The sequence below is a fragment of the Rhinolophus sinicus genome, linkage group LG02 (genome assembly GCF_036562045.2).
Source record: "Rhinolophus sinicus isolate RSC01 linkage group LG02, ASM3656204v1, whole genome shotgun sequence".
NCBI lineage: Eukaryota > Metazoa > Chordata > Mammalia > Chiroptera > Rhinolophidae > Rhinolophus > Rhinolophus sinicus.
This window is the reverse complement of record NC_133752.1, coordinates 89,382,907-89,395,125: the sequence shown is the minus strand read 5'-3', so window position 1 is coordinate 89,395,125 and position 12,219 is coordinate 89,382,907. Positions and strand designations below refer to the sequence as shown.

The following is a 12,219-nucleotide window of genomic DNA, read 5'->3' as shown; positions in this document are numbered from 1 at the left end:
TGTTTTATTGACCATGATAATTGTCGGAACTGTGAGGAAAAAAGACAAAAGTTCCCTGCTAACTTTGAATGTTTTTACAACCACAATAATTTAAATATTCTTAGTGTTTTTTGCAAGCTGTTTTGTGTCCTGCAAGTACAGGATTCATGTGTTTAAAAATGTTCATCTCTTTATGAGAGGCAGTCTTTCTTTCCCTGTGACTCGCTGATTAAAACAGAAGGAGCTCAGCTTTGAAATGCACACTTGAAGTGAATTGTGGTGAGCCTGGGTCTTTGGCGTTTGATGGATAGCCATTTTTCCAGAGGGTGAAAGAGAGTGCATCGCATATGGTTGCAATTGACAAGTCAGTAGTCAGGAAAGAGGTGATTTCAGTGTAAAGAAAGAATAACTAGGTCTTGAAAGCATATAATTCAAATTGCATTTCTAGCACTGTGAGTAAATTAATATAAATTTAAGGTAAGCGTCACATTGATCAGACACGGTTAATGTGGTCTTTGGGGAGGAAATCTGCTCTTAGAGCCTCACAGATTGAAGAGTCTTCCCTGAGCACCACACATCTTGCTTTCAGAGCCCCCTCTTGCTTACAGAGACTCTATTTACTATTTTCCACATAGTCCAGATGACTTAAAACTAAAATTACAGGCTTTATAAATGGGTAAAGAGTATGTAGAATTTGATTTCCTCCTGCTGCCTGAGTTGTACCGTGACATGTTGTGTCCCTTGCTCGTAGCTGCACAATATTGGACCAAGTGCCATCAGTGACACACTTCTGGAGGTGGGCTGGCCATTCTCTGCCCGGGATGAATTTCTCCTTTATATTTTTCATATTCAAACTCTGGGACCTCTACAATGTCAAACAAATCCTGACATCAACCCACAGGATATAAAGGTAGGAGTCTGGTATAACCAGCAGCTTTGTTTATTTTTTTTATGGTAAGGTAAAAACAAAAAACAAAACAAGAAAAAAAAACAAAAATACAAAACACACACACAAAAAAACAGTGGCTTGTAAAAGAAAGCAAAGTAATTAAAAGCTATTTCCATGATAATTGTCCAGACCTTTTCTTTCAGTTTTGTAGTTAAAATGTCAGACCCAACTTAAAATATCATTCCTAGAAAACTTAAATTTCTCTTAGTGTTATTGCTCATGGTGACTTGTTATTTATTTAGCCTATTTCAATATGTACTTGTTATATATGGTTTGACTAGCAGCATAACCAAACTAAAATCATTGACATGTCATGTTTTGCAGAATTTGTACAAAATGCTATTTTTAAAGTCTTTTTGGTATATTGCCAAAAGTCATGCGGATCTTTGCCAAAACAGCTTTTCCAGCTGTTGCCAATAGCGAGTGATGAAATGCGATAATTTGCCAAAGGCCATATCAGTGCCCTGAGAACCCCCAGACTGGAATTTTCAGGACCCCATTCTTTAGTGACGCTTATAGAGAAGCCAAGAGCACTGCCTGTCAAACTCTCAAGTGTATCCGAATCACCTGGGACTCTGGGATGCAGCGTCCGGGGTGGGGCCCCGAGGGGCTGTCTCTTGGCACACGCCCACCTGATATCCACGAGGCTGGTTTGGTCACACTTCAGCTAACGAGGAGCTGAAGCATCCAGAGAGCTGATCCCATCCAGATTAAGGTCCAAATTTGGCTTTAGGTTCCTTCTGGAAAGGAAAGAAATTAATTAGTATAAGCCCTTGAAAATGTCACATTTGAATGAAGGAAAAAAACAAAAAACCTTGTTAATCAGATGTCCTCACAAGAGAACTCCATTGAAGAATGAACATCCCCTAGTGGCTGCAGGGACATAGTATCTCCATGAGAAATGATACAGAGGGCAGCTTCATGAAACACTCACTCAACAGTCCGGGACACAGGTCTCCCTCTACTTTCAACCAGAGACACTGGGAACTTGCCCGTTATGAAAGGCTTTCTTTTCTCAGCTCAACATGCCTTCTGTTCAGAGAGAGGAAAACTAAAAGGGGGTTCAGTATTAAAAGATTTACGGGGCAACCAGCTTCCTTCTTTATGGGGAAATAATAAAGAAGACCACTTGTATTCCACGAAATTATTTAAAATACTCCCTCCCTGGAATTCTTTTTCCATTTCCTCTCTCTTTGCTTTGCATTGAAATGATTTTCACAAAATCATCTTCATAGACAGTAGCTTATTATACAATAACATCTTCGACTGTTACTGTGTAACACTGAAATCATTAAAACACATCCCGTTCTGCACTTAACATACACTCTATTTCCATCATAGATGCTTGGAGCACGTGAGTATGCAGAAGGTCTCTAACGCTCTTTGAGTGTAATGTTTAGTTTATATCTGACACTATTTATATATGTTTGTATATATTATGTAACTTGTTTAATGTGCACCATGTTGGTTGTATTTTTTTTCTCTGTTGCAATTTAACAATCATTTACAGTGACTGGCACAGAACAAATAGATAACTTGCCTTAAATGTTGACAGATTCATGCAAACTGAGTGGTAGTAAATAGTAAGCGCCTACATTCCCTGCTACCCAGTTATTCTTTAAGTGTAGACTTTAATTAAAAAACTGTCAGAGGTTAGTAATTTTTAAAAAGCAACTTAATTATGACCCTTCTATAAAATTCTCAATCTGTGGAAAATCAACGTAAGATTTGATTACAATATCAAGTAACAGCTCCCTAAAATAACTAATTATAACAAATTCATGAATTCTTGAAATTCTGAATACGTGGGACACTTGAAATGTTATTACTTTCAGGTTCTCAAAGTACTGTTACCTGTATTCAATAAGCATGACCCAGAGAGTCTAAAAGAGCTTTTACCAATAAATACATTTTAAAAATTTATAGTCAGTTTATATCAGTAACTATAAACAATTGAGAGTATTTGAAGATTATTTTCCTTTTAAGATATTAAATAATTTCTTGGTGAAGTCATTAGTAATTTACTTAGCAATTTATTTCTTCCTACATAACTCAAACAAAGCCAAAGTCTATTTTCTGTCTTAAATATGAATTGGAAATTAGTCAGGAACAAATTATTTATTATATCTTGTTATCTTCAAAAGAATAGGCCTGGGGAATTTTTAAATTAATATCAATTTCAGATTCTTACATCAAAGCTAATTGCCGTTTGTTTGTTTTTTAATTCAACTATAGATGGTTTTATTTTTAACTATCTGTAGTTATTTTTTTTAACATGTTTCCTTAAGTAGTAGAGAGAGAGTAGGTTTAGTAAAAGGATCAGGAAAGCAGAAATATATTTGCATAGGCAAGAATGAAATTCCAGTATTAAATCTTACCCACTGAGGAGTGGACTATGGTAAAATTCCTTACTATTTGGTTATCGAATTTCTTTTTTTTTTTAATTGAAGTTTATTGGGGTGACAATTGTTAGTAAAGTTACATAGGTTTCAGGTGTACAATTCTGTATTACATCATCTATATATCACATTGTGTGTTCACCAATGGAAGGAGTCAGTTCTCTTTTCATCACCATATATTTGACCCCCTTTATCCTCCTGTACCACCCCCCTCCCCACCACCCTCTGGTAACCATTAAACTATTGTCTATGTCTATGAGTTTTTGTTTCTTCATTTGTTTGTCTTGTTCCTTTGTTGTGTTCAGTTTTATATACCACATATCAATGAAATCATATGGTTCTCGACTTTTTCTGTCTGAATTTCTTTATAAATGGGGAGTGCCTCTTAAAACATCTGTCTCTGTGAGCAGTCAATTTTCAACAAATCCTTTCTGAGCATGCTCCAGTCCCCACTGGACTAGCCACCAAAATATCCCAACTGTGGATCTGTCAGAGGGGGAACTACCACCCCAATTTTCTGACGCTTCCTCTGGAAGATTTTCAGAGTCCTCCACCATGTTTTCCTCTTCCACCACTCAGTTGATTTCCTTTCAGTAAAATCCCTTTCTCTCTTGTTCACATGCACTTTTTTAGTCACTTTCTCCCTCCTGTATTTATATTTTTGCCCACTTGCCATTGAAAGCAGCTTCTACCTTCACTGTCTCTTTCCAGGGCTCACAAGTTTCTAAGATTTGCTTATGAAGAAGAAACCGTCAGATTTCCTCAGAAACATTTTCTAGGCTACCCAATCCAAGGAATCAGTGCCACCAACTCGAAAACCTTTACAATTCCCCAGTAGCCTCTGCAGCATGCCCTCAACATTTCCTTCTAATTAAATGTATCAGCGTTTAACACAATGTACTTAACACGATGTTTTTCTCTACTTTTAAAATTACTCATATAGCGACTGTCCTGGCTTTACTCTTTTATTACAAATATATAGTTTTCTGCATCAAAGACATACTGTGGATAAAATAGATTTTGTGTGTGTGTGAGCTGGCTTGAGAACTGGACCACCATTTATAACATCATTTCTAAACATAAATATATGCTGAGTGCCAAACGTCTAGCCTAAAACCTCCTGAAATACAACCCGTCTATTAATTGACTATATATTCCAACTGTGACTCTCCTCACATAAGCCTCAAGTCCGAAAAGGCCTGAACAGGGTTCAGTTTTCACAACAATAACTGATACGATTTGGTTATACCTGCAAGTTTTGAAAAGCACACACTGGCTGCCTTTGAAAGCCGCTCACTACCATGGTCATTCTGTCCCCTGTGGCTGTTCAAGAAGACGGTGCCCAGGAGATCTCACCCACATCCACCGCACTTGGTGCCCAAATACAGAGCACCAACAACTGAATTAGGGTTGGGGGCCGTCAGCAAGGACACACACATGCCACAAGAAGTCGGTGAGTTCTTTTATTTAACTACTTGCCTCATACCAGGTGTCATGGGGATTCGCTTAGCCTGCTTTGTCAACACTGTTCGAACATGCAAGTGTGAGGGTCAGTGGCATCATGAGCGGAGGATGGGGTTCAGGAAAAGCGGAGGGGCCTGCCTAGCCCCTCATGGTAGCCAGTTCAAGCGGGCGTGAAGGTGTGGCCGTGCCTTGGGCACACTCACTACTGCTTTCCCTTGTGCCTGTCAGGGAGAAAGTTGCTGTCTTCGGTTGTTTGTTCCTCCCATGATGGTGTCACTTCATCAAGGTCATTTCTCTGTCTTCTGTAAACTTTGTGGCATAAGCAGGTGGCCAGGAAGGTCCTGCATCCCTGCTTCATGGTCCATGTCAAGAGGTAGAGGACTTTCATGGGGCAATTTCTCCGCATTCTCCCTTCTACAACATTTTGAAACATTCAACTGTCTGCAGCATTCAGACCAATCCATTAAATCTAATTCATTCCAGATCCTTCTTGGAATAAAATTTTAGAGTTAAGTATTTCTCAACTATTCTAAAGGCAGTAAAATAATGGTTTCAAAATACCAATTTTCTTATTTTGGTGGAGTCTATCCTGAGGTTTGGAGAGCCCTTCAAACGGGCTATATGATTTCTAGATAAGATGACATTGAAAAACTATACACTATTAAGTATCCGAAGTGCATAAAAAATAAAGGATTTTTTTTAATTGGCAAAATTTTGTAATGAACAGCCAAGTGTGAGATGCGGAGAAGGGGCTATAGAATGTAAGACTGCTCTCAGAAGAGGGAAACAAACGAGATACTCAAATTCAATTTGTGTTAAGATCATAATACAACACTCTGGGCCCAAGTTCAAGGAAGAATCCCAAGGTAGAAATGCTCCGACAGAGACTACACTGGGACAACAGTCACAAGAGAGAACGCCAGTGTTGTATAAGGAACTGTCTTTGGAGCCTGGAAAGCAGGAGGTCCTGACTAAGAAATCATCTCTTGAACAAGACCATTCCCACAGGAAGTCCAAATTACAATCAAATAGTACAAACATGGAAAGCAGAAACACAGAAACCGTTCATCAAGATTATAGCCTTGCAAATAGTTTTTTTATTTGTTACATCAGTGATCCCACAGACAGTGGCTTGGCTTGGCAAATTTGCATAGTTTTGTCTTATCCTTAAGAGAATTTTCTTCCTTCATAACTGCCTCCACTTATTTATTGCCTCTTATTAATTCAGAATGCAGGGATACTCACTCTTTTCTCCTTCTCTCCTCTCTCTCTCTCTCTCTCTCTCTCCCTCCCTCCCTCCCTCCCTCCCTCTGAAAGAAGAATTTCATTCACCCTTTACTTTTTAACAGTGCCTACAGATCCAATTGTTTGGCTACTGACAAGAATATACTCCCTGGGGCCAATTTGTCTTTACCTTATCTTCTCTGTAAGATGGTCTTCAGGTTCTCATGTATATTTTAAAATGTAAAACACATGTCCAACAACTAAGAAAAGCTTCAAAATTACCAATGGAATGAATTAATTCTTTTAGTTATGCTTTGCATGAACTTTTCAGGATGTTAAAAAAAAAAAAAAAGTGGGTTTCTCTCCCAACAAATCCTTAAGGTTTATGTCTTAAAGAAAATTACATGGTAGACTGACCCCCTGGGCTTGTCTCTACTTCAATTTAATTATAGGTGAAGAGTTACATGAGAGAAGTCCACCATCTCTTGAATACTAGGAATACCTGAAATCCAAAGACAAATTACAAACAACAAAAAAGATAGTATGTGTTGCGTTTGTTTGGGTTCACAGAGCCCTTAATTTTATTTCATCCAACTCTCCTTTAAAAGCTGCATTTCCAACTGTACTGCACATTCCAGCTACACAGTATCCCTTTAGCCCATAAATTTAAACCTATACCAGCGTGAAGAGTTTGGTGAAGAGTTATGAAAATAGAAAACTCCTGTTGGGGTCAAAATCTGAGTAACAGCTGGGGAAAGAACCATATTTACTAACAATTGTTTCCTTATTGCAAAAAGGAGCAATTCTCATATTTGTTCTGAAGAAGATACTTGAGTGTTTACCACCAGCTTCTCATAGCACTTGGCAAATGTTACTCTGAATTTGAGTGTCTGCCTAACATGGGTGCTAAGAGGCCAGCTTCCCTCACCTCTGAGGATTTCAGATTAAGGAAAAACATGACCTGTGGGTTCACGATCAATTGTGAAACAGGCTCCAAAAGTTCATCTGGAAAATAGGCTTTAACTGTTGTTTACATTTCTTGGAGTACTTTTTCCGTGTGTGTGTGTGTGTGTGTGTGTGTGTGTGTGTGTGTGTGTGTGTGTGTGTTTGGAGGTTTTGTTTTGTGTTTTGAAATAATTTCTGGAATACCATTTGAGAAAACTGGTTTGCAAGCCATTTGAAGACTTTCTGACTATAATGTTTAAGGGTAGCATTCCTCTATCTGCAAAACAATGTTACTGAAAAAAGAAACATGTTTTATCAACCTCAGCTGTGTGATATATTCATTCTGTAGCTGGAAGTAAGTCCTATGTTTTACTGAAAGACCACTTGTAAATATTTGTGAATGACGATACACCAGGGGCCACCACTATAGGAGGTTCTTTATCTATACACAAACTGCATCACACAGGAAGTTGAAGAGTTTTCTTCTGTTATTTTACTACTACTACTAATAATAATAATAATAATAGTAGTAGTAGTAATAATAAAATAATAGTAATAATAGGCTGTAACTTGGGAATAAAGAAACATTCCCTAGTTCCTTCCAGTACCTCTTCTCTGTAGTTTGATCAGAGAGAGAGAGAGAGAGAGAGAGAGAGAGAGAGAGAGAGAGAGAAAGAGAGATTATATGATAGAAAATATGAGGGGATCTTAGAGATTTTCTATCTAAACTCAGATTATAACCTGATGCTCTTAAGGCTTTCCTATCAGACTCTCCTTGAGCAACGCCTGGCTTTCCCTCCTTCTCACTGAGCCAGGCCCTACCATTGTCTAGAATACTCGCTTCTCTCCAGTCCGCATGCGTGGGGCCGACTCTTCACTTGCATGCCTTCATCATCCCAGTCCTTGGACTATCACTTGGAAGGACACCACCTCTGAAATATTCAATTCAACATCCAAGCCTCCAGATCAATCTCCAGTTTTTATAATTTTCTCGCTTCTCTCCACGAGAACTTTTCCTCCTTGATATGAAAACTTTCTCTGAGTTAGTTAACCCACCCCATTCTCAAGACTGCCCTTGGCCATACTTTCTTTCCTGCCAACCCTGGAATCCACGATGAGTTGGTTGAAACATTCTTTTACAAGCTCCCTTACTTAGCCTCCCTTCTCCATCCCTCCAAGTCCCTGCCCTGAAAATCTCCATCATGCATGGCCTAGTAGTTTGGCTTCTCTACCCTTTAGGCTGATGATGGGAAGTGCTCACTGGGCGGCCAGCATCTGGAGGAATCCCCCCTGCCATTCTGATGGTCTCTCCTTCCCACTGTCTTTGTTGGCTTCTCCACACCTTCATTACTTATATCTCCTATCCAGCCTCTCTCTAGCATTACTGTTAGCAGGTGACCTTAAAGCAAGAGAATCTTCAAATGGCCCATTTCCCCATCTCTAATTCTCCTACCCCCAACACACACACACACACACACACACACACACACACACACCTTCTAATTGTTTCTTCCTCATCCCCAGCTCCTTTCTAACACTTGCAGAGGAAGGAGAGTTCTCCAAAATCCAGTTTCAGATTTAACTTTGCTACATTAAGTATCCCCTGTTTCCTGCATCCCCAACCTCTTCCTCTCTAGTAGTTCCTTCCTCAGATCCTATGAACTTACTTAAATTTCCTCCATCTTCAAAACAAACAGTAAGCATATAACTTAGCTCTGCACCCTCTTCCAGAAGGAGCCCCTTTTTCCTTCCATTTTTAGCCAAGCTGTACTTCCTGTCCCTATTTTCTTATTTCTCTTTTATTCTTATTGTAATTGTAAAATGAGGTTGGTTTTTGTTGTGATTGTTGTTGTTTTCATATTAAACAATACTAAATGTCCATCATAAGAATATATCAGGCAATGTGGAAAAACATAAAGAAAAAATTTTTAATTTCTGATAATGTCACCACTCATTTACTATTACATTTCCTATTTATTTATGCATTACTTTAATTTTCCATTTCACTGGAAATGGAAATTTCCAATTCACCAATAATTAAGTATACTCTTTAAAAATCGATAATATCATTATCATACTTAAAAATAAATTAGCAATGCCTGCTTAATATAATCAAATCTCTACCACTGATAATACTTAAATGACTATTCTTCCAGATTTTTTTCTATTTATAGATATACAAGATAAGTATACATTCATTTTCTATTAAAATACACAATCTTATTATATATGCTATTTTGTAACCTGCCTTTTTCCCTTACTAAGATTGTGCGTCTTTCTAAATTACTATGTAGCTCTACATCACCATTTTAAAAACCATCCAGTAGCCTTTTATTAATGTCATAATTTATTTAACCAGTAACCTATATAAGCCCATTAAGTTTTATAGTATTATCTTTTGTCTCCGTTATAAATCGCTGCTAAGAACATCCAGGTTTTGTTTTGGTGCTTTCTTATTTGGGAAATAAGGCTGCATCTCATCTCTGAGCCACTGGGAATTGCTTCAATAGGAGAATAAGAAAAAGATTTAATTTCATACTTTTTCAAAAAGATTATCCATTTGTTCAAACCCATTCACTCTTTAGCTTCTGTAGTTCAATTTTCACCCATACTAATTCCCTGTTCAAGAAAGGTCATCCGTAAATTCTTTGTGTTTTTTTCCTTTTTTTTTTTTTTAAGTTGAGATATAATTGACATATAACATTGTATTAGTTTCAGGTGCACAGCGTAATTCGGTGTATGCACACACTGCAAATGATCACCACACTAAGTCTAGTTAGCTTCCATCACTCCACAGTTATAATTTCTTTTCTTGTGAGGAGAACTTTTAAGATCTACTCTCTTAGTAATGTTCAAATATACAACACAGTATTGTTAACTATAGTCACCATGCTGTACATGACATCCCAGGACTTATTTATAACTGTAAGTTTGTGCCTTTGACCCCCTCCGCTCATTTCACCTGCCTGCCACCAATCTGGCAACCATCCATCTCTTCCTTGTATCTAATGAGCTCCATTTTTATTTGTTTGTTTGTTTGATTTTAGATTCCACATATAAGTGAGATCATACACTATTTGTCTTTCTTTGTCTGACTTACTTCATTAACATAATGCCCTCAAGGTCATCCATGTCACAAATAGCAAAATTTCCTTTTTACGGCTAAATAATATTCCATCAGAGGTAGGTAGATAGATGATAGATAGATAGATAGATAGATAGATAGATAGATAGATAGATAGATAAAGAGATACCACATCTTTATCTATTTATCCATCCACGAACACTTAGGTTGCTTCCATGTCTTGGCAATTATAAATACTGCAGTGCACATGGGGATACAGATATCTTTTCAAATTAGCATTTTCATTTTCTTCAGATAAATACCCGAAGAAGTGGAATTGCTGGATCAGATGTCCATAATTTCTCAAGTGACAAATTCAATGAATACATTTAGTCCTAACGCTTCTTTACTTCTCTGCAGGATCTGGCATTCTTGGTTACCCCCATCTTTTTGCAACTTTCATGTCCTTAGGCTTCCATCGATTCATACTCCTATGTCTGCTGTCTCCCATCTTCTTTTTCCTCACTGTATCTCCTTCCTCTCCCTGTTTTCTGATATTTCCTGGGCTCTCCTGTGTGACTTCCTGCTTCTCGTTTTCCATTTTCTCTCTGAGCAACTTAGACCAGTCAGCGGGCACTTAGGTATACCTTGATCAGTGCTGATGGGGAACAGCCATCAGGGGGCACATCAAATAGGGGCTGAGGTCCACCTGGGGCAGGTGAGCAGCGGGGACAGTGGGGAACAGTTCTACATGCCAGGGGTCAGGCTGCAGGGGGCTCTTGTGAGAAATGAGGCTGGAAAGCAGACCGAGGCCAGTGCTTACACGGCTGTGCGTGACAGACCGGGAACTCTGGACTCTGTGTTTGTCCACTAGGTTTTTCTAGGTTCCTAGGATATCCTGAACCCTGTCATTTCATCTTTTGTGGTTCATCCTGCATCTGCAAAGTGGGACTGTCTTTTTTCATCCCACAGAGATGAGCATACAATTACAGCTCCTGCGACGACAAGGAACAACTGTATGAAAAAGATGTGCTTCTGGGAGATGGGGCAGGAAGAGCAGAAAATTAGGCTTCTGTATTCAGTTAGTCTCAAACAAAGACTGTTCACGGGATGTTATGTGTGATGTATTAGAACTCTCAAAATATGTATTCAATCATCAGATGGACCCTGCCTGGAGCCTGAAATAAAATCCTAAATTCTAGAATATTAGCAAAACCAACTCAGGCCTGAAAACAAGCTCCATTATGGCACAGTGTTCGTGGGGCATGCTTTGGAAAAGTCATTTTCATTAGCATGTGGTTCTCTCCTGAGGCAGCACTTCTCAGAAGTACAGGAGTGTGGGGCTCAGACATGCTGAAGTCTGGTCCTTGCTCACGTCAGGCTGTGTCCCCATGGTCAGCGCCTCACATTGCTGCCACCTCAGGATCCATTCCTCACACAGAAATTTCCTCCGTTTAACCTACGCCAATACATAATGAGAGGAAAGTAATGAGAGAACAATAACTCAGGCTGGAAAGTCACTCCATGTTGCCTATCCTTCTGGGGAAATCACGTCTGCGTAAAATCTCATGATCACAAGATAAACTTTCCAGGTTCATTCCCCAAGCCTCATGAGTGCCTATACTTGGAGAATGGAAAGGTTGTTCCTTTTCGGTATGGTTCCTTTTGCTGTGGAACATGCTGCTGGTAAGTCAGAACATGTCTGAATTTTCACGTGAATCATACTGAGTTGAGAAAACAATTGCCTAGAGTTCAAGACTAATGAAAAGGTAACAAGTGTTCATGTGTACGTGATATCTCTTCCTTCCATTTACAGCCAGCTAACGCCCCAGAGGACAACCCCGAGCTGAGCGCCTTTCTGCGAAACTCAACCATCCCTCATCTTGTCAGGAAAAGAGATGTGCCTGTGCTGGAGCTCCACAGACAGAACCCCGCAAAAATCCTGGTGAGTCATCGCGTGTACAGAACCGAGGAAACGATCGGATTGCACAGAACTCCCACATGCAGATGGTTTTAACTTCAAGTATTGTTGTTCACTCTCCTCCAATGCTCAGACACGCCTGACATTTTTCTGGCGGTACATATTGTGAGAAATGAAAGTGATTTTTCTATGGGGACTAATGAGTATTTGCAATGTAACGTTTCCACCCTCTCAACCTGCCGCGGAGGCCACACTGGAGAAGTAATGATAAAAA

General features: G+C 39.0%; 1 protein-coding gene across 2 annotated transcripts in view; it reads left to right on the top strand.

Annotated features, from left to right (window-relative positions):
* Positions 1–12,219, top strand: part of ITGA8 (integrin subunit alpha 8) — a 165,215-nt gene that overhangs the window by 128,408 nt on the left and 24,588 nt on the right. For both annotated transcript variants that reach the window (XM_074324800.1, XM_074324799.1), the window contains 2 exons: positions 731–889; positions 11,841–11,969. In XM_074324800.1, the coding sequence (XP_074180901.1) occupies positions 731–889; positions 11,841–11,969 (288 nt within the window). The remainder of the gene's footprint in view (positions 1–730; positions 890–11,840; positions 11,970–12,219) is intronic.